This window comes from Sebastes umbrosus, chromosome 15 (genome assembly GCF_015220745.1).
Source record: "Sebastes umbrosus isolate fSebUmb1 chromosome 15, fSebUmb1.pri, whole genome shotgun sequence".
NCBI lineage: Eukaryota > Metazoa > Chordata > Actinopteri > Perciformes > Sebastidae > Sebastes > Sebastes umbrosus.
This window is the reverse complement of record NC_051283.1, coordinates 4,321,168-4,343,451: the sequence shown is the minus strand read 5'-3', so window position 1 is coordinate 4,343,451 and position 22,284 is coordinate 4,321,168. Positions and strand designations below refer to the sequence as shown.

At 44.1% G+C, this 22,284-nt stretch overlaps 3 protein-coding genes and 1 long non-coding RNA gene across 13 annotated transcripts in view; 1 reads left to right on the top strand and 3 right to left on the bottom strand.

The window, feature by feature from the left end:
* The window catches only part of LOC119502690 (major histocompatibility complex class I-related gene protein-like), a 78,719-nt gene extending 64,190 nt beyond the window's left edge, over positions 1-14,529 (bottom strand). The window contains exons 1-3 of one of the 2 annotated variants that reach the window (XM_037793816.1): positions 10,114-10,234; positions 10,024-10,083; positions 8,252-8,518 (exon numbers count right to left, since the gene is read on the bottom strand). In XM_037793816.1, coding sequence (XP_037649744.1) covers positions 8,252-8,518; positions 10,024-10,078 — 322 coding nt within the window. In that variant the 5' untranslated portion in view covers positions 10,079-10,083; positions 10,114-10,234. Of the gene's footprint in view, positions 1-8,251; positions 8,519-10,023; positions 10,084-10,113; positions 10,235-14,375 lie in introns of those variants that run through there. The other variant, XM_037793817.1, reaches the window with a different exon arrangement.
* LOC119502682 (major histocompatibility complex class I-related gene protein-like) overlaps positions 1-22,284 on the bottom strand; it is a 334,522-nt gene that overhangs the window by 33,241 nt on the left and 278,997 nt on the right. The window contains exons 8-9 of one of the 5 annotated variants that reach the window (XM_037793759.1): positions 1,764-1,781; positions 1,179-1,597 (exon numbers count right to left, since the gene is read on the bottom strand). The exons of 3 other annotated variants lie outside the window; for them this stretch is intronic. Coding sequence is in view for 1 of the 2 variants with exons in the window: in XM_037793763.1 (XP_037649691.1) it covers positions 15,993-16,012 (20 nt within the window). In the remaining variant the exon portion in view is untranslated. Of the gene's footprint in view, positions 1-1,178; positions 1,598-1,763; positions 1,782-15,898; positions 16,013-22,284 lie in introns of those variants that run through there. One more of the 5 variants, XM_037793763.1, reaches the window with a different exon arrangement.
* LOC119502686 lies at positions 16,687-20,345 on the top strand. 4 transcript variants are annotated; one of them, XM_037793797.1, is made up of 10 exons: positions 16,687-16,840; positions 17,649-17,742; positions 17,918-18,007; positions 18,188-18,669; positions 18,805-18,899; positions 19,032-19,155; positions 19,270-19,388; positions 19,528-19,698; positions 19,793-19,882; positions 20,067-20,345. In XM_037793797.1, the coding sequence occupies exons 1-10, from the start codon at positions 16,816-16,818 to the stop codon at positions 20,172-20,174; spliced, it is 1,398 nt and encodes a 465-aa protein (XP_037649725.1). In that variant the 5' UTR covers positions 16,687-16,815; the 3' UTR covers positions 20,175-20,345. The 4 variants fall into 4 exon arrangements, with proteins under 4 accessions (XP_037649725.1, XP_037649722.1, XP_037649726.1 ...); XM_037793794.1 differs by having other exon boundaries at positions 18,107-18,669; XM_037793798.1 differs by having other exon boundaries at positions 17,918-18,020; positions 18,237-18,669.
* LOC119502704 lies at positions 20,184-21,538 on the bottom strand. 2 transcript variants are annotated; one of them, XR_005210131.1, is made up of 3 exons: positions 21,436-21,538; positions 20,431-20,476; positions 20,184-20,246 (listed from the first exon to the last, which is right to left on the bottom strand). It is a non-coding gene; the product is annotated as an uncharacterized LOC119502704 (long non-coding RNA). The 2 variants fall into 2 exon arrangements; XR_005210132.1 differs by having other exon boundaries at positions 20,232-20,246; positions 20,385-20,476.

Here is a 22,284-nt window from a genome sequence, read left to right as displayed (position 1 = left end):
AAAAAGTCTTTTTGGGCCCAATGGCATCACGTGACTGACACAGAAGTTGCAGTACCGCCGTTTGGCCACTACGAAAGTCCGGATCGACGACCGGCGCTCTTCCTGGGTTCTTGGCTGCCACTAGACACAACATACTCGCCACCTGATTGGACGAACGCTTTCTCTCCGTGGGCTGCTGCTCCCAGCTTTCAAACTGGAAACAATATGGAGGCTCGTTTGGAAACTTTCTTCTCTTATTTCACGAAAACAGTTCACCAAAATGTGTATCTGAAAACATTTTGGATCTACAACGTTTGTAGATGGCTAGCAGCGGCCCTGTAAAAACCGACGCTTTGTCACGGCTGTTGGTGTTAGATACCGATGCACAAGTCACCATTTAGAGCCAGTATGTGACGAGATGGGATGAGAACCCGCTTTGTGTTGTCCCGCTGTATTGTTCTAGGGATGACAATATTGGTAGGTCAGTCTCCCACCACTTGTCGTCCAGACTGAAATATCTCAGCAACTGCTGGACAGATTAAGATGACATTTTGAACAAATATCCATGGTGGATAGAGGATGTAGCCGACTAATTTTGATGACTCCTTTCCTTTTCCTCTGGCTCCATCAGTAGGTCAAAGTTCTCACTTATCCTGTGAAATATTCTATAAATGCCTACCTGTTATACAAAGTATGGAATTTAGGTGACGTGATGATAGCTGAGCCATCGCCATGATAACTGAGCAAACTCCACTGAATACAAATGTTAGACGTGGTTGAACGGCCCTGAAAAAGCGAGTAAGGGGAGCTTGAGTTAAGTGTAGAGCTGCAAAGATTAATCGATTAGTTGTCAACTATTAAATTAATCGCCAACTATTTTGATAATGGATAAACTGGTTTGGAACTTTTTTTAAGAAAAAAAAGGCTACATTTTCTGATTCCAGCTTTTTAAATGTGAATATTTTCTGGTTTCTTTCCTCCTCTATGACAGCAAACTGAATATCTTTGAGTTGTGGACAAAACAAGACATTTGAGGACGTCATCTGGGAAACACTGATCTTCATTTTTTAACATTTTAATCGATTAATTGAGAAAATAATTGACAGATTAATCGACAATGAAAATAATTGTTAGTTGCAGCCCTACTGTAATCTACCTCGATCTCTCCTCACAGACTATGAAAAATGACAGCATTCAGGTTTTGTTGTACAAAGGTGGAAAGCAATTTATTACATTTACTCAAGTACTTAAATCCAGTTCTGAGGTTCATATATTTTACTTGAGTATTTCCATTTTTTGCTAATTTATACTTGAATAATATACATTTTACTCCATCAGCTTTTTACAACTATAGTTAGCTTTCAGATTAAGATTTTACATACAAAAACACATACACTGAAAGCTTTTACTTCATTTGGAGTATTTTGTATTGCTACTTTTCCTTAAGAATTAAGAATTAAGGTCTCCCTTGTAAGATAGATTTTTGATCTCACTTCCAGGAAAATAAAAATAATAATAACAACAACAATAATAATGAAATATATGCTGTTCAGATTGTAAAGTCCTCTGAGACGATAAGTTGTGGAGTTCAGCATCCTCTTCTATGTTCACTGCCCCGCTGTCAACACAAGTAGTAAATAAAGTGAAATCCTTGTCATATTGGTGTCCACATTATGCCGGATGTTTGTTTTTATGGTGAACAGGATATTAGTTGCTCGCCCACAAGGGGAACAATATATATATAATTGTATATAATGTGAAATATTTCACAGTATAATACTTACTGTTAGCAGGGCGAAACCCTGAAATACAGATGAGAGAAAACAATGTTAGAAAATGATTCACATTTCATTTTGTGCTTCACTATCACAGTCAAATAAATGGATTGAGTTACCAGAAGTACCACACTAAATATGCAGGACGAGACTATCACAGGTATTTATTTTAATTCATCAGAGGAATAAAAACATCTCTGTTCCTCACCGTTATTGTTCCTCCTCCAGATGAAGAGTCCAGCGATGCAGACCGCCAGCAGCAGCAGTCCTACAACAACTCCAATAACAGGACCAGCAGGGAACCCTGCAGGAGGAACTGGAACCAAAACAGAACATTCACACTTTGGGTTCATTCACACTGTGTGCTGTGTGGTTCTGAAAGTGTTTTCAGTGGTAATGCCTCAGTTCTGGATATGACTTTCATTTCAAATCAACATTCAGGCAGTGCTGTCAATCATTATTGGTCAAACAAATGTGTAGTAAATAAAAACCCTGACAAAGAGGTTCACAGCTTATCAGTGGTTTAAGTGGGTACAGTAAACCAGGAGTTCAAGATGTAAAACCTTTATTTAGCGCCATCCATGTGTGAAATGCCATCGAACTTGGCAGCACCTCTCAGAGTAAATGTCAGCACCGGTCCTCTAAATGTAGTTGCTGTTGCACGTTTTAAGACTAATGGCTGGTTATGTAATACAGTGGTTCTCAACCTTTAGAATAATCAGGTTGGTGTTCGCGATACCCCAGCTAGGCGTAAACAACTGTTTCTACACACCTCCTCCAGCTGATTTTGAGTGATTATAGTGAACGCTCTGATTAATAAATGTAGGATAAATAATATAAGGCTTTGTTTGTGTGTTTAGTTTGGCTTAGTTTGAACAGCTAGCTCCTAGGCGTTGTCCAATGTGCTCCAGGTACTGTGGATTTCTGATGCGTTTCGTGACTTTTTCTGTCCCCCCGACCCGCCGGAAATGACCCGTCAGAAACTCACCTGCATGCACACTTTGATTCTCACAAACACACTCAATAAAATCTGTTCTGATGCAAATTATTTCACTGGTACAGGTGATGTAATGTAAAAACCATTCCCCAGTCTAAAATACTCCATCACTTGTGATTCCAGTCTTACCCCAGTTGGTCCTGATCACTGCTTTGTCCAGTCTGGTGACGATGTCGTCCACCACACCAGAGAGATGAAACACACAGTCGTACCTCCTCCAGTCTTCAGGTGCGACTGATGACAGGTTCAGCTCAACACTCATCTGGAAGGATCCATCGTGGTTGGGGAGGATCTCTCCGAGGTCGACGTCCTCATGAATCTCCTCTCCATCTCTCCTCCAGAACATCATGGCTCTGTCGGGGTAGAAACCTGTAGCGTGGCAGCTGACTGGAGAGGAGGGAGTCTTCTGGAGGAGAGACACTGAGGGACGCTCTGGGGAGAGGGACAGACACAGATGAGTCTGTACTGAGACACCAGGATGTGTCAGGATATTATTTTCATTGGAATGATGAGTCCATGAACAACAGTACATCTTGCCATGTGATCCTACCTGTTCTCTGCAGAGAGCTCCTCCCATAGTGCACATACTTCTTCAGCCAGTCAGGACATACGTGGATGAAGTAGTCTTTGTTGTATTCTAATCTAGCTTTGTCATTATCCCATCGAAGTTTGGTGATGAAGGCCTGTTGTTTTGGAGCGGTCCATGTCAGCGTCTGCAGGTCTAATGCAAGGAAGTCTTCTCCATCATAACCGTACTGATTATAACCAACAACCTCTCCAGTCTCGTCGTCCCACTCACAGCCGCTCATCTGCTGAAAAATGTGGGCATCTGAGAGAGACAGAGACAGAAAAAAGAGACATCTCAGTACAGCCAGCTCCTTTACCATTCTACCTTCTGTTTTAGAGGGGTGGGGTACAGGGGATGTTCAGGGGTAGATAAATAGTCAACAGTAGATGTCACATAGAAGTGGTGTACATCATCTGAAAGCTGGGAACCTGGAGATTCATTTGAGATGCAGCACTGTGTCAAGTTGTTCTAGTCATTAATCAGAATTAAAATGTATTAATAAATGGATGAATAAATTAAGATAAATAGTGAAAGTGTATAAGAGCGTAGAACATTATGATAGAAGTATATAATGGTCATTCCCATGCTCTATTATGTCTCATAAGTTGTTGCAGCATTTTTTGGTTTGATACCATTTGTTACCTCTCCGGGAACCATCACCTTAACGTGGTGGAGAGGTTTGTGTGTCCCTATGACCCTGAGGGCTGTGTTGTCTGGAGCCTCGTGCTCCTGGTAGGGTCTCCCATGGCAAATTGGTTTTAGGTGAGGGGCCGGACTAAGAATGGTTCACAAAAACCCCAATGACGACACGAGGCAGAGGAGGAGTTACCCGGCCCGGAGGAAGCCCGGGGCCCACGTCTGGAGCCAGGCCCAGACGGAGGGCCCGTCAACGAGTGTCTGGTGGCCGGGCTTGCCACGGAGCCCGGCCGGGGATACCCCGAAGAAGGAACGTGGCACCCCCCTCCTCTCCATCCTGTGGGCTCACCACCTGCGGGAAGAACCGCTTGGGTCGGGTGCGCTGCCACACGGGTGGCAGTGAAGGCCAGAGACCTCGACGGACTGGACCCGGGCGGCAGAGGCTGGCTCTGGGGACGTGGAACGTCACCTCTCTGTGGGGGAAGGAGCCGGAGCTTGTGCGGGAGGTGGAGCGCTATCAGTTGGATCTGGTAGGGCTTACCTCTACACACAGCCTCGGTTCTGGAACCGTACTCTTGGATAGGGGTTGGACTCTATTCTTCTCTGGAGTTGCCCATGGTGTGAGGCGCCGGGCGGGTGTGGGGATACTCACAAATCCCCGGCTGAGTGCCACTATGTTGGAGTTTACCACGGTGGACGAGAGGGTCGCCTCCCTACGCCTTCGGGTTATGGGGGGGAAAACTCTGACTGTTGTTTGTGCGTATGCACCAAACAGCAGTTCGGAGTATTCGGCCTTCTTGGAGACCCTGAATGGAGTCCTGTATGGGGCTCCAGTAGGGTACTCCATAGTTCTCCTGGGAGACTTCAATGCGCACGTGGGCAACGATGGAGACACCTGGAGTGGCGTGATTGGGAGGAACGGCCTCCCTGATCTAAACCCGAGTGGTCGTTTGTTGTTGGACTTCTGTGCTAGTCATGGATTGTCCATAACGAACACCATGTTCGAACATAAGGATGCTCATAAGTGTACGTGGTACCAGAGCACCCTAGGCCGAAGGTCGATGATCGATTTTGTAATCGTATCATCTGATCTGAGGCCGCATGTTTTGGACACTCGGGTGAAGAGAGGGGCGGAGCTGTCAACTGATCACCATCTGGTGGTGAGTTGGGTCAGAGGGTGGGGGAAGACTCTGGACAGACCTGGTAAGCCCAAACGCGTAGTGAGGGTGAACTGGGAACGTCTGGAGGAGGCCCCTGTCCGAGAGATCTTCAACTCACACCTCCGGCGGAGCTTTTCTGGCATCCCTGTGGAGGTTGGGGGCATTGAACCCGAGTGGACGATGTTCAAAGCTTCCATTGCTGAAGCTGCGGCGGTGAGCTGCGGTTTTAAGGTCTTAGGTGCCTCAAGGGGCGGCAACCCTCGAACACCGTGGTGGACACCGGTGGTCAGGGAAGCCGTCCGACTGAAGAAGGAGGCCTTCCGGGATATGTTATCTCAGAGGTCTCCGGAGGCAGTTGCAGGGTACCGACGGGACCGAAGAGCAGCAGCCACTGCCGTGACGAAGTCAAAGCAGCGGGTGTGGGAGGAGTTCGGAGCAGCCATGGAGAAGGACTTTCGGTCGGCACCAAAGTGCTTCTGGAAAACCATCCGGCACCTTAGGAGGGGGAAACGGGGAACCATCCAAGCTGTGTACAGTAAGGATGGGACACTGTTGACCTCAACTGAGGAGGTAATCGGGCGGTGGAAGGAGCACTTTGAGGAACTTCTGAATCCGACCAATACGCCCTCTATGGTAGAGGCAGAGCTGGAAGCTGATGGGGGACCATCATCAATTACCCTGGTGGAAGTCACTGAGATAGTCAAACAACTCCACAGTGGCAAAGCCCTGGGGGTTGATGAGATCCGCCCAGAAATGTTGAAGGCTCTGGGTGGGGAGGGGCTGTCTTGGATGACACGTCTCTTCAACACCGCGTGGAAGTCGGTGACAGTGCCTAAGGAGTGGCAGACCGGGGTGATGGTTCCCCTTTTCAAAAAGGGGGACCAGAGAGTGTGTGCCAATTACAGGGGTATCACACTGCTCAGCCTCCCTGGTAAAGTCTACTCCAAGGTGCTGGAAAGGAGGGTTCGGCCGATAGTCGAACCTCAGATCGAAGAGGAACAATGCGGATTCCGTCCTGGCCGTGGAACAACGGACCAGCTCTTCACTCTCGCAAGGATCCTGGAGGGGGCCTGGGAGTATGCCCATCCAGTCTACATGTGTTTTGTGGACTTGGAGAAGGCATATGACCGGGTCCCCCGGGAGATACTGTGGGGGGTGCTGCGGGAGTATGGGGTGAGGGGGGCACTTCTCAGGGCCATCCAATCCCTGTACGTCCAAAGCGAGAGCTGTGTTCGGATCCTCGGCAATAAGTCGGACTCGTTTCCGGTGGGGGTTGGCCTCCGCCAGGGCTGCACTTTGTCACCAATCCTGTTCGTGATATTCATGGACAGGATATCGAGGCGTAGTCGGGTGGAGGAGGGTTTGCAGATTGGTGTGCTGAGGATCTCATCGCTGCTTTTTGCAGATGATGTGGTCCTGTTGGCATCATCGGTCTGCGACCTCCAGCACTCACTGGATCGGTTCGCAGCCAAGTGTGACGCAGTCGGGATGAGAATCAGCACCTCTAAATCTGAGGCCATGGTTCTCAGCAGGAAACCAATGGATTGCCTACTCCGGGTAGGGAATGAGTCCTTACCCCAAGTGAAGGAGTTTAAGTATCTCGGGGTCTTGTTCGCGAGTGAGGGGACGGTGGAACGTGAGATTGGTCGGAGAATCGGAGCAGCAGGGGCGGTATTGCATTCGCTTTACCGCACCGTTGTGACGAAAAGAGAGCTGAGCCGGAAGGCAAAGCTCTCGATCTACCGTTCAATCTTCGTTCCTACTCTCACCTATGGTCATGAGGGTTGGGTCATGACCGAAAGAACGAGGTCGCGGGTGCAAGCGGCCGAAATGGGTTTCCTCAGGAGGGTGGCTGGCGTCTCCCTTAGAGATAGGGTAAGAAGCTCAGTCATCCGTGAGGGACTCGGAGTAGAGTCCTTGCTCCTTTGCGTCGAAAGGAGCCAGTTGAGGTGGTTCGGGCATCTAGCACGGATGCCTCCTGGGCGCCTCCCTTGGGAGGTGTTCCAGGCACGACCAGCTGGGAGGAGACCACGGGGAAGACCCAGGACTAGGTGGAGAGATTATATCTCTACTCTGGCCTGGGAACGCCTCGGAATCCCCCAGTCAGAGCTGGTTAATGTGGCCCGGGAAAGGGAAGTTTGGGGTCCCCTGCTGGAGCTGTTGCCCCCGCGACCCGATCCCGGATAAGCGGTTGAAGATGGATGTATGGACCATTTGTTACAGATTTGTTGCTAAATATAACCATTTTTTACCACTGGAGTATTGATAAAAAATGATCACTAATCCCTCCAAAATACCACATTAAGACACCAAGGCCTTGAGGAACACCATAGATAAAGCCATGCTGTGATTTGGTATCAAAAACGTTTGACATTTGGAGATTTCTGCAAGAATTGCATTTTTCTGCAATTCTGTAAACTGCTCAGAAACCCCCTTATTGTCAATCTAGCTAGGAAAGCCATCCATCCTCTGAATGCTCTAGGTCTCTAGTTGGTGGCTGTAAAGTTTCATGAGGCTGTGATTATCCTAGAGGTCACCACAGGTCATTTCATACAGTGAGGTCAAATTTCAGAAAATCGTCTCACTACACTGAAATGTCTCCTATGGGGACTAACATCATCACACATGAATACAGTTGGACTCATTGGATCCACAAGAGTCTCAGCTTTACAGTGATACCCAATTTATATAATTCAAGACTGTTTAAGGACCCCAGTATGCAGAAATATTCAAATACACCATTTTCGAATAGGCGGAAATAACAGATTTATACTGCATTCAAAAAAACTGCATGTGATTATCATAACGTGTGCATGTGTAAAGTCAAGTGACCCCTTTGAAAATCGCCATGGCAGTTTTTCCTTGCCAAAATTTAGCGTAACTTTGAGGTGTTATTTAGCGATCTTCCCAAGGAACATGGATTCCTTAGATGTTCTAGTTTCATATGATAACAGTATCATCACTCAGTGCAACAACCTCTTAAAGAGGTTAAGGGGTTAACAGATAATATGATATCTTCACCACAGAGACACACACACATTGGCTCAGTGTGTTTATACTGTAAGCTATGTCTCACCTCAGAGGGAGGAAACATTTCACCAGTAAAAAGTTACATACGAACATAAACATACTGTACCTCCAGTTTGGTTTAAGCGCTGCTTCAGGCTGTCCAAGTGGGCTCTGAAGAACTGCTGGTCATCAAAACACTCATGAGAATACCACTCCAGGTCTTGTGGGTAATCCTTTGCTAGTTTCCTCATCCAGTCCTGTTTGAGTTCTGGGGTCATGTTGTTGCTGTCACAGTAACCCATCAGCACTTCATCGAGCATCGCAACACCTACAAACTCTGGGAAGTTTGGGACTCCAGAAGTTGCAGTAAGGAAATATTTCAGGGAGTGTTTCACTGCAAGACAAAGAAGGTTTTGATTTGTGTTTTAAACATTTTTGAGGGGTTGATTGATTAACCCATTTGTGCCCACAACTCAAATTTTGAATTTTGGGCTTGCCTCAGCACTAATTTGAAGACATTTTCAAAATCGGTCAAACCGTTTGGCTGAAAAGTGAGTTTTTCTTATCATACTAAATATAGTCTTTGGGCACATGGACCTACTGTTTTTGCACTCCTTTATATTTAGGTAAAAACAGTAGTGACGTGACCTCAGATGAGATATACAGTAGTATGATAAGAAAATGTCTGTATCTCAGAAACTACAAAGGACACAATCAAGTATTTGGTATCTATGAACTCATACAAAGTTGAATATCAAAGATATGCACACATATGCAGTGTAAAAAGTGTTGTACTGTTAGATACTTGCCAAAAATATGTCCGTACCACTTTTCAAAGCTTTTGACCGATCAGAACAAATGTGTCCTTATCATACTAAATATAGTCTTTGGGCACAAATGGGTTAATTAATTGTCAATTACCCAAAAAAAGAGAATTTAAAAAAATGTTGGATTACTCTGAGCTACAAAAGAATATGTTCTAGACCCATTCTCATTTCTAATAGATAGATAGATAGATAGATAGATAGATAGATAGATAGATAGATAGATAGATAGATAGATGTACTTTATTGATCCCAAATTAGGAAATTCTTCTGTTACAGCAGCAGGTTATTCAGGCAATGCACAGGGACAGTAAATATACAATAACTATACATATCAACACTAGAGGTAATATCTCTAGGACACACAATATAAAGAATATATTAGAATACACTATAAATATACCAGACTACAGCTAGCTTGGAAAATATAAAATATGAAGAGAGAATAACAATAACATGCTATAAACAATAGCAAAGTATGGAAGTTACAATTTTGTTTTAAAATAACAATAAATTAGGTAAATATTATATATATATAATATTTAAATTGAAATGTTGTGCATTGAGCAATGAGTAATGTAGATGGCCATTTTACAATCATTATTATTATTTATTGTAGGCCTACTAACAGCAGAGATTTGCTCTTCTGCAATTGATAGAATTATTATTAAGGAAACCTAGTAAATGTGAATTGCTGTAATATATCATTTTGATTTAATAATGTCGTTCCATATAAACAATAATATTGGGGGATAGTAGGATAGGATTTCCCACCGTAGAGGTTCCTTCTCCTAGCAACAGTCAAGATTTCCTCCATCATGTTTATGACGACGATATTAATATATTCCCTTTTAATTGCCTAAGCTAAAGCATATATACAGTTTAGGTGTCGTTTTGTGACAATGGCATGTAGGCCTATATAAAAACAACAGTAGGCTAGTGGTATTATTGTAAATTCAGTGTGACAAAATGAAAGTGGTTCCTCAATGTCGCACTAAAAAGGGACTAAATCAAACAAGTTTTGCAGCAACAAGAATAACAAGAAATAACGTTGAGAGTCACAATATGATCTTACCTGTAGATGCAACGTGACAGAAGAGGAGCAAGTTGAGTAACACAGTTAACTTCATCTTGTTTTGATTAGTAAGAGAGAGCTTCATCTTATTTTGATTAGTAAGAGAGAGAGAGAGCTACAGTCAGCTGACTAGCAAATATTTCGATGTGGGTCAGAAGCTTGGACCTTGTCGACTCAGGTGCGGATCCGCCCTCAGGTGTCTCACTCATGTTGGCCATGCGCCAAGGATACGGCCCGCCTACAGAGAGGTATCATACGAAACTAGAAACCCTAAGGAATCCATTGGTAGATTTGAAAACAGGATTTTATGTCATTCCATTTGTTGTATTTCTACTTTTACTGAACTAAAAGATGTGAATACTTTTTCCACCACATTCAGCATGTTGTACTCGATTCAGTATTAAATCAGCAACTTGACTTTTTCCATGTGGTTTACTGGAGACAATCCATATGCAGTGGGACTATGTGACCCTAATGTTTGAGAAATCCATAGACAAAGTTTGTAAGTGATGCAACTAAATAGTACTGATTACAGTTTAGTGAGTCAAGACGTTTCTTGCTGCAGTCTGCAAAAGTGGATGAAAAAATAAATAAAAAGATGGATTTAATACAAGATTTTAAAGATAGTCCTAATTTGAACTGATATCATGGAAACCTGGAGAGAGGAAGTAAAGAACAACATTGAGCAGAACTTTGAGGTGTGACATGAGAATTAAAAGAAATCTACCTTAGAGCTGCAACGATTAAGTGATTAGTTGTCAACTATAATTGATTAATCGTTTTGAGTCAATTTTGTAAGAAAAAAAAATTCTCTGATTACAGCTTCTTAAAGGGACTGTTTGTAAGTTCAGAAATGCTTGTTAACAGCGACACCTGTGGCCGTTAAGTCAACGAAAGTCAGCGTCGGGCTCGCGCTTGTGCTCGCTCTACATATACATGAACGAGCATCGCTCAAAACAGTGAGGTGACACACGTCAGCTAAAAGCACAATATCACTCTATATTTCAGCTGCTTGGCAGTAATGTTAGCTGACCAGACAAAGGTCTCTCCATCAATCACTGCTGATCCTTGTGTTGGCTTTTCCTGCTTCAGCCTCCCGACCGCAGTCGGAGGGAACAGGGGAGACACCGGCACCCGGTCAGAGACGATAACGTTTCTCTCTGCGGAGCCCCGTCACTTCACAATACACGGAAAACCTCTGTTGGTCTGGAGGAGCTGCAGCAGTTCTTTCTACACAAACGTCCACTGTACATTCACTAGATATTCTCAGAGCTAAACTAACTCTTCTGCAGTGTGGAGTGAGTGCGAATGCACATCTAGAGGTGGAGCGAAACAGCGAGAACGCGCGGTGTGAGTGAAGGCAATCAGGCAGCGGAGCAGAGACTTCAGCCACACGCGAGCGCGCATATGCGAGCGCACGTGTCCCGACCCGGTACATTTATACGCTTAAAAAGTTACAAACAGTCCCTTTTAAGGAAAGCGACGTTTCAATCTGTTCTGCCCGCAGTCTGTCATCCACCGCCGCTTAGACAGGCTCAGCGTGCTAGCTCGGCGGCTAACAGCTAACTGTAACCACGTGTTAGTTATTTAGTTGAGTTGTGACTGACTTTAGTTCCCTGGTCAGCAGTGATCCAGTGTTCAGTGTCCGGGGAGTTTATTGTGAAGTAACGGAAAGTGTGAAGCGGTGATGCGCTGCAGACTGAAACTAAAGCTGGCAGTACGCTGTGTAGTCTGACTGGTTAGGTTAGTTTGTCACATATCTTACCTGTAAACTCATCAACTGGCTGAAACTAAACAGCCTCTCTTCCCTCTATCAGCCCTAATGTTACTGCAGCAGAGGGAGGAGGACAGAGGACAGGAGGAAGGACTGATACTGACTGATGTGTTCTTCAGTCTTTATAAACTTCACTTGGTATTTTCATATCAGGAATATGATTTTATTTTATTAACATTTTAGATTTGTTTCCAGTCAGATATTAAGGAGTTTATATGGTGACTTTTCTGTTGTAAACATTACCGTTGCTGCTCTAGAAACAACATTTAGCCTAGTTATATTTAAAATACAGTATATGTATAGCTAATATGCACACTTCAATATTTGTTTATTTATCGCAAGTCATATCGTCATCGCAATATTGAACAGTGTTATTGCACATCGCCAATGTTCGTCATATGGTGCAGGCCTAGTGTGAGAGGCTGCCCCTCGTGTAGTATGAGAGTTGTGTGGAAGTGCCAGTTCTAGTGCTACCCCTTTAACAAAAGTCAACAATAAGTAATATTCCTATTAGAAATAAATCTGCGTCCTGTGTGAACTGTGCATTGCTGAATAGGGTAGGCCTACGCTACTGTATTTTGACATCGGTCATAATGGATTACTCGGAGAGACAAATATTTTCTGAGGTGGTACTTGGTGAAAAAAGTTTGAGAACCACTGCTGTAATCTACGTCTCACCTCAGAGGGAGAAAACATTTCACCAGTAAAAAGTTACATATGAACATAAACATACTGTACCTCCAGTTTGGTTTAAAGGGACTGTTTGTAACTTTTTAAGCGTATAAATGTACCGGGTCGGGACACATGCGTGCTCGCCTATGCGCGCTCGCGTGTGGCCGCTGTACTCTGCTCCTCTGCCTGCCTGCCTTCACTCAGACAGCGCGTGCATTCTCGCGTACTCGCTCCACCTCTAGACGTGAACGCCCACTCACTTCACACTGCAGAAGAGTTAGTTTAGCTCTGAGAATATCTAGTGAATGTACAGTGGACGTTTGTGCAGAAATAAAGGCTGCAGCTCCAGCTCTTGTGAAGTGACGGGGCTCCGCAACAAGCTACGTTATCGTCTCGTTACCGACCGGGTGCCGGTGTCTCCCTGCGGCTGCGGTCGGGAGACGAGTTACTCGCTGCAGAGCCCCACTGCCTGAGCCTGCGCTGAGGAGGAAAAGCCAACACAAGGATCAGCATTGATTCATGGAGAGACCTCCGTCTGGTCAGCTAACATTACTGCAAGACAAAGAAGGTTTTGAATTGGATTTAAAAAACAATTGAGGGGTTGATTGATTAACCCATTTGTGCCCGCAACTGAAATTTAGAATTTTGGACTTGCCTCAGCACAAATTTTAAGAAATTTTCAAAATCGGTCAAACCGTTTGGCTGAAAAGTGAGTTTTTCTTATCATACTTTATCTAGCCTTAGGGCACATGGGACTACTGGTTTTGCAGATGAAATATACAGTAGTATGATAGGAAAATGTCTGTATCTCAGAAACTACTAGATAGATAGTGTAATGGCAATTTTCATATCTGCATTAAGACAGTGTACTTTTAGATAATCTCAGGGCCTCACATGTTCAACTTTGTCACCATAAGACAGTGACCTGACGGTTTTGCCTTCTGTAACTGGAAACAACAGATTGCTGAAATACTTGTTATGTCTTGTGATGCTCTGTTGTCTGCTGTGTGCTGACGCATTGATACACTTTCTATCCTTCCCTTCTTTGCACTTATCTATGTGTTATGCTTTAGTATGTATAAATACTGACTACTCTTTGTGTTCGGGGCTCACTTGCCACAGTCCACAAAGGTGGCTGTGCTCGTGAGTCCATCTGCAGATGCTTTTCTTATTAATATATGCTTTTTTATTACATTTACTTGAAAGACAAGTTGTTACCTTGGTTTTTTAGAGAGAGATAGAGAGAGAGAGAGAGAGAGAGAGAGAGAGAGAGAGAGATAGATAGATAGATTTCAATGCACAGGGACCGTAAATATACATATTAACACTAGAGGTAATATCTATAGTATACTCAATATAAAGAATATATTAAAATACACTATAAATATACCAGACTACTACAACTAGTTTAGAAAATATAAAATATGAACATTAAATAACAATAACATGCTATATACAACAGCAAATTGTGTAATGAAATACTATGTATTAACAAGTGTGCAAGTCATAAAAATAAAACATAAAATGAAATGAGGTAAATATATACAGTTATACAGAATGTATATATATATATATTTTTTTTTTTATTGTAGGCCTACTAACAGCAGAGATTTGCTCTTTTGCAATTGATAGAATCATTATTAAGGAAACCTAGCAAATGTGTTGGAATTGCTGTAATATATAATTTAGATTTAATTATGTCATACTACATAAACTATTATATTGCAGGATAGTATGTGGTATGTCCTCTCTATGATCCCCCCCACCCCACCCCCGGCCTGACGGTGGCCCTGTGACAAAGTGAAAGTGGTTCCTCGATGTTGCACTAAAAAGTGACTAAAACAAACAAGTTTTGCAGCGACAAGAATAACAGGAAATAACGGTGAGAGTCACAATATGATCTTACCTGTAGATACAACGTGACAGAAGAGGAGCAAGTTGAGCAACACAGTTAACTTCATCTAGTTTTGATTAGTAAGAGAGAGAGAGAGAGCTACAGTCAGCTGACTAGCAAATATTTCGATGTGGGTCAGAAGCTTGGACCTTGGTCGACTGAGGTGCGGATCCGCCCTCAGAGGCCTGTACTACGAAGCAGGATTTGGGGTTAGTGAGGTAACTTCAGGGTTAACTCTTCAGGGTTTTCCGTCCTACAAAGGTGGATCAATTCTTACCGGGTTAGATCGCCAAAAACTGATGCTGAACAGATAACCTGCTCCGGAGCAGGTTATGTTCCAGATAAGAGATCAACTTCTATAAAAACACCTCCTACTGACCAATCAGAGCTCAGTGCAGTGATTGTATGATAATATTACACACAAAGGAAGAAGTTACAGTCATAATCAGGCTATAAACAACACAGTTTAAACTGACAAATGCAGGAAGGACAGCTGGGGATTAGGGGGGGGCTCAGCTGAAAGAAGGTTCAAATAGTCATACACTCCATAATGGAGCCACAGGGTATACAGACATGTAATCTATTCATCCATTGCTCTCTTAAAATATATTTATAACTACACGACTATATCTGACTTTTGAGTGTTCCGTTAAATTAATAAATCCCTTTAATTTGGCAGCTTCAACTGTGTTATTTTTAGTCTTGATTAAGTGTTTAACTTAATCTTCCTTTTGTAAAATGTGCCGCTCTGCCTGTCTGTCTGCAAGTCTGTGGACTTGTCTGTGTTTGGTATGGAAGTTTTTATTGGTCAGATGCTGCAAACACCACCCCGTTCATGTGAACGCGCTCACAGCCAGACTGAGAAACCCTGGGTTGATTTACCGAGTTGATAACCAGCGTCGTAGGACCGCTTAGTGGGATCTCGGTTGTTAGGGTTAGTAAAGCCAGTGGCCTGTTTCACAAAGCAGAATAAAGATATCCAGGATAAGAGAGAAAGCGAGGGTTGACCTAGTCTAGTCAGTTCATCCTGGTTTAATAGGTTTCATGAAGGCCAAGCCAGGCTGAAGAGGAGCGAATAGGTTGAGCCAGGTGGAAGTAATTCAGATAGATGCGCGTTCACTACTTTCCTCAATAGACCACGAGGTCGATCACAGATTTACTGATGCTGAAATGGAGTAAAAGTGTTCCGCATACTTTAAACCCAGTGAGAAACAGGAAATGGAAGATTACGAGGAAGTTAAGCCTGAAAAGGAGACACGGCTGTCGGCTGCTGTAATGAAACAGCGAGATAAAAAGGTGTCAGACAATAGTGGAGCGACTCAATGCGTAAGTAGCCTAAAAATAGCCCATAACGTTACATTCACTCACCACTGCTGTTAACTGAAACCGTCATAATCAAACCATTCAAGGAGTTACTGTCACTTCGTTTTAAAAGTGAAGTTGAAGTTAATATATTATTTAGGAAATTAATTACAACCCCTAATCCACAATGATAGAATACGACGATACTATGTATATATATATATATATGTAGCTCTCTTCACAACAACACAGACACAGGTCGGTTCTTTGATACGGGCGTTTATTGCTTGGACACGTCTTTCTCTGATGCTTCACTTCTCAGTCACGTCATGCACACGCCGTGAAAACTACGAATCAACATAGCACAAGCATATCGGTAAAATACACTTGACATAGCATGAGAACAAAGGAAAATACAAATTGGCGGGAACATGAGTTAAATTGCATTTACAGGTAGAACAACAATACCTCGTTGGCCGCTTGTCATGAAAAGAGGTTCTTGAGTCCATGAAAGTCCTTTTGAAAGTCTCTTTGACTGTCTGCTTTTAGCTTCAGATGTCGATAATCATAGCTTAAAACACTTTACAGAGCCCGCGAAAGGCATCTGCTCCTTCACTTACGTTGGATTGTTTCAGTCCCTCAATGAATTCCGTTGGTTCCGGGGCAGAACGTAAAACACAGTGGACTAATGTACTTTTGACTGAAACACTTCTACCTGTTACATATTTTGAACTGTATGAAACAAATAATTTTACTCACATCATATTTAAATTTTTAACCTTACATTAAATGAATTATCTATTTATTTATTTATTGCATGAACTTATGTGATCAATTACTAATTATATATCATGAACACATTTATGCAACGGCACTTACAGTTATTATTATTATTATTATTATTCATCTTAGTGACAGTGATGGTTGTCATAGCTACCGGGGCGCCCCTGCACGCTGCTGTGTGCGCGTGTGTTCTATGTTCTACGTTTAGGATGTCATTCTAGAATTCTATGACGCATCACAGCCATTGTGGAATTCAGTAAGATTAGGACTCACCTTATTCTTCACTTGTTTTCTCAGAGCAAAATATCTTGCAAAACCGCCAAGAGACCAAAACTCAACGCTGAACATCCACTTCTTCATTGACACAATGTTATCAAACAGGCAAAGTGAAGGTAAAGAATTGTTTCTATCACAGATCTGTGAAACACACACTCAGTAAGCAGAGCAGCAATACCTCTGTATGGTTTCTGTTGGAACATATTCATATGTAACGTGATTAATCCTACCTTTGAGAGATTAATATTCAGACTGTGTGAGAGAGATGTTTCTAATCATTTTTGTCCAATGCAGTTTGACAAAATGTTAGAAACACTTTTCGAGAAAATTTAATCCAGTCATGGACATGAATTCCCTTTTGCACATTTCCTAATATAACCGCAAAGTTTCTAATCGTGCAAAAAAACAACAACAATATGTTTAACTTGATGTTAGGTCAAATAGTTTTCTTTAATGACTTTCATGCACAGGTGGTAGTTCCTGTAAGCCTCTATTCAACTGGGTTAGGCAGTAATGGAGCACTGATTGAATTTATACTTATTCAAAAACTGACATTGAGAAAAGTAATAAAAGAGGATAAATATAATTATTTATATTATAAATATTAAAGAAAAAGTTACTTGTATGACTATGTGGAAAATAAACAGCAGTCTATATTCACAAAAAGAAGAGAAGATGGTTAAAAGGCTCATCCAACACAAACTACAACCTCAAAAATGGCTTTAGTTGAATCCACACATCTCTGACATAGAGTGTTTTTTTTTTGGTTTCTGTGTGTCTGACACTCAAAAACACAAAACTATTGACATGCACTGAGTTGCTTCTTACAGTAGAAGTGTTGTAGTTAGAAAAGTCAAAGTGTATGACATAACTTGTGTCAGTGAGTGACTGACCACCTCCTCTGCTCTCTTGTTTTGTTTACAGTCACGGTACGCAGAAGCGTTCGACTGACCAACGCAGGATATTACAACCATCTAGGAAAACCAGTCATTTCCTACAAGGAGACGGCTACGTACAAGTAAGCTGACGTTTGTGTGTGTGTGTGTGTGTGTGTGTGTGTGTGTGTCACAGTCATGCTTGTATACAGTATGTTCTGTAGCATACACAGGCTATGTGTTTAACAGTCATAAGTTCTTCATTATACATCTTCAAAGCTCTCACTCTTTCTCATTTTCATTATACAATACTTTCAGAAAAAGGAGGTTTTCTCCAGACGGTCTGAGAAAGTCCATCGCCAAGAAAATCAGCATGGCCAGCGGGATCATAGGGGCCAATTGGGCCATAGGGGCCAACGGGGCCAGTGGGGCCATTGGGGCCAACTGGGCCAGTGGGGCCAACAGGGCCAGCTGGGCCAGCGGGGCCAACAGGGACAGCGGGGCCAGCGGGGCCAACAGGGACAGCGGGGCCAGTGGGGCCAGCTGGGGCAACGAGGCCAGCGGGGCCAACAGGGCCAGCTGGGCCAGCGGGGCCAACAGGGACAGCGGGGCCAGTGGGGCCAGCTGGGGCAACGAGGCCAGCGGGGCCAACAGGGACAGCGGGGGCAACCGGGCCAGTGGGGCCAATGGGGCCAGCTGGGCCAGCGGGGCCAACAGGGCCAGCGGGGCCAACAGGGCCAGCTGGGCCAGCGGTGCCAACAGGGACAGCGGGGCCAGTGGGGCCAGCTGGGGCAACGAGGCCAGCGGGGCCAACAGGGACAGCGGGGGCAACCGGGCCAGTGGGGCCAATGGGGCCAGCTGGGCCAGCGGGGCCAACAGGGCCAGCTGGGCCAGCGGGGCCAACAGGGACAGTTGGGCCAGTGGGGCCAGCGGGGCCAAAGAGGCCAGCGGGGACAACAGGGACAGCGGGGGCAACTGGGCCAGTGGGGCCAATGGGGCCAGCGGGGGCAACGGGGCCTGCTGGAACGGCATTATTCGCTGGCTGTTCTTCATGCTGCTCATGTGTCTTGGTAAACGATCTCTCCTTCTATAAACAATCATATCTTGTTCATCAGCTTGTGTGTTTTATACTGTAGAGTGTCTGTCTTTTGAATTAAACATCACTGACCTGTTTCTCCAATACTTTGTTTCTCTCCATCCATCAGGAATTGTATACTTCACCCTGGCTCTATCCATGAACAGCATCTCTCTTGACTCAGGACCCTCAGCGTCACTTTTCCCATCAACCAAGCGGGATACGGTATGACCTTCTTTTTATTCTTAATGTGCACCTATAAAACACAATCACAGCCCAAATATGTTCTCACCTACATGTTGAAACACACAATGATGTCAACATCCACCATTCAAATTAATCTCCTGTCACTTACAGGCCTTGAGCACATATGAATGGATGGGGGAGCGGATGAGAATGCTGCATGACGAGGTGCTGAGGTTAAAGCGGGTCAAGGAGCCACCAGGGGACACTATGCCCAACTTTGCCCTGGAGTCGCAAGGTGAGACATCTAAATCACCCTCATCATTTTTATCTGTCAGATTGTAATTCACACATGTGATTTTTAGTTTTGAGATCCCTTTTTCACTTTCTTTGTGTGTGTTTTTGTGTGCAGGGGCCCTTGTTTTAGCTCGATTGTCCTCGGAAACATACCAATGCACCGGACCAACCTGTTTTCTTTTATCCCTGACACCTCTTTGGAGACAACCTGTAGACCCAAGTATTGTGACTCAGGTAGGAACTAGGAACTACACACACAAAACACATGGCTATGCGGTTTGGCAATATCATCTAATGATTTGGATTGTTTTACTGTCTATTTTGTTATACCTCATACCATCTAAACTTTTTTTTATACTCTTTCATTCTTCAGGGAGGACCAATCGTGGTTGGACGCTGCTGGTCATTTGATGGTGAGCGTGGACATTTAGTCATAGCCCTGTCCCACCCAGTGACCATCAGCCATGTGACACTGGGTCACATTTCAAAGACCGTGTCGCCAACTGGCAGCATCTCGAGCAGTCCAAAGATGTTTGCTGTCTATGTAAGTCACAAATTTAAAATTGTTACACTGCAGACGTCACATACACGGAGAACAACAAGGTGCTCAACTGGATCTCTATCTTTCTCTCTTGCAGGGCATGAAGACTAAAGAGGATGAAGGTACCCTACTAGGAACCTTTCTTTATGATCAGGACGGCGAGTCATTGCAGACTTTCAAACTGTCTGTGAGTATTACATGGTGCAACGAAACACATGCACATGCATTTTTTAAATTTCACCAACAAGCTAATATATCATAAGAATTACAGTTTGTCTGTCCTCATTGTAGGCTACTCATTATATCCCTTATTTCCCATCCTCTCAGTTTGTGCTCAACTAACTCTCTCTGTTCATTTCTCTATCTCTCAGGATCAGGAAGCAGGTGTCTTCAGCCATGTGAAGCTGCAAGTCGAGAGCAACTGGGGAAATCCTGACTACACTTGCGTGTACAATTTCAGGGTCTATGGGACCATATAGAAGACGGTGTTTGCTCCTATATGGGATATGGTGTACCGTGAGTGTTCACCATACTTTCTCCCAGCAAACCTCCTGCTGGGGAGAGGTGTGGTGCACCGTGAGTGTTCACCATATGAACTTGCTGGTGAGAGGTGTGGTGTACCGTGAGTGTTCACCATACGAACCTGCTAGTGAGAGGTGTGGTGTACCGCGAGTGTTCACCATACGAACCTGCTGGGGAGAGGTGTGGTGTACCGTGAGTGTTCACCATACGAACCTGCTGGGGAGAGGTGTGGTGTACTGTGAGTGTTCACCATACGAACCTGCTGGTGAGATGTGTGATGTACCGTGAGTGTTCACCACTCACGGTACATCACAGAGGTGTGAGAGGTGAGAGGTGTGGTGTACCGTGAGTGTTCACCATACGAACCTGCTGGTGAGAGGTGTGGTGTGGTGTACCGTGAGTGTTCACCATACGAACCTGCTGGTGAGAGGTGTGGTGTGGTGTACCGCGAGTGTTCACCATACGAACCTGCTGGTGAGAGGTGTGGTGTGGTGTACTGCGAGTGTTCACCATACGAACCTGCTGGTGAGAGGTGTGGTGTGGTGTACCGCGAGTGTTCACCATACGAACCTGCTGGTGAGAGGTGTGGTGTGGTGTACCGCGAGTGTTCACCATACGAACCTGCTGGTGAGAGGTGTGGTGTGGTGTACCGCGAGTGTTCACCATACGAACCTGCTGGTGAGAGGTGTGGTGTGGTGTACCGCGAGTGTTCACCATACGAACCTGCTGGGGAGAGGTGTGGTGTGGTGTACCGCGAGTGTTCACCATACGAACCTGCTGGTGAGAGGTGTGGTGTACCGTGAGTGTTCACCATACGAACCTGCTGGTGAGATGTGTGATGTACCGTGAGTGTTCACCACTCACGGTACATCACAGAGGTGTGAGAGGTGAGAGGTGTGGTGTACCGTGAGTGTTCACCATACAAACCTGCTGGTGAGAGGTGTGGTGTGGTGTACCGTGAGTGTTCACCATACAAACCTGCTGGTGAGAGGTGTGGTGTGGTGTACCGCGAGTGTTCACCATACGAACCTGCTGGTGAGAGGTGTGGTGTGGTGTACCGCGAGTGTTCACCATACGAACCTGCTGGTGAGAGGTGTGGTGTGGTGTACCGCGAGTGTTCACCATACGAACCTGCTGGTGGTGTTCACCACTCACGGTACATCAAAGAGGTGTGAGAGGTGAGAGGTGTGGTGTACCGTGAGTTTTCACCATACGCACCTGCTGGTTAGAGGTGTGGTGTACTGTGAGTGTTCACCATACGAACCTGCTGGGGAGAGGTGTGGTGTACCGTGAGAGTTCACCATACTTCCATAGTTTGAGGGCTGCACGGTGGCAGAGTGATCAGCACTGTAGCCGCACAGAGGAAGGACTGGTGATCGGTCTCTGTCTGTGTAGAGTATTCTCTCCGTGCATGCATGGGTTTTACCAGGTACTCTGGTTTCCTCCCATACACAAATAATAATAATGATTATTGTTCAATAAAAATCAAAAAAATATTTCTGCTTGTTTTATCATCTATTTGAAACCCACAAGTGCAGTGAACTTGATACAAGTATAAAATAACATACAAATATCATTCTTCCATCTTACAAAAGCACATTATTGATCATGTAACAATTCCAACATATAATTTAACATTTACAAATTGAATAACAAACAACATAAATGCCAGATTCAGGTGATATGAAATAAAAAATAAACTTGAAAAACTTAACCTTGATGAATTTTGATTCCAACCATCAGAGTATGTAACACATTTAAACAGGTCATTTTAAAACTCACAGTATTCGGACAACCATGAAAAGTTTCTGTATCTCAATCTGTGGAGTGAAACTATGGAACAGTTTCATTGTGGAGCTAAAGCAATGTCCAAACTTAAACCAGTTTAAAATAAGGTATAAAGACATGATGTTCACAAGGTACAGGGATGAAGTGGGGGTTTGACAATCACAAGGTGTTTACAGGGGTCACTGTTTATTTATCTATTACTGTTTGTTTATTTATTTATTGGTTACTTAATATTTATTCTGTATTAGTCTATCTTCCTATTTTTTCTGTAAAGAATAA

Excerpts from the sequence above, each read along its gene's own strand:
- LOC119502686 (XM_037793794.1), top strand. The coding sequence starts at position 16,816 with ATGTTATCAAACAGGCAAAGTGAAG. Across the intron at positions 18,670-18,804 it reads CATGCTGCTCATGTGTCTTG|GAATTGTATACTTCACCCTG; the intron begins GTAAACGATCTC and ends TCCATCCATCAG. Across the intron at positions 19,699-19,792 it reads CAAAGATGTTTGCTGTCTAT|GGCATGAAGACTAAAGAGGA; the intron begins GTAAGTCACAAA and ends TCTCTCTTGCAG.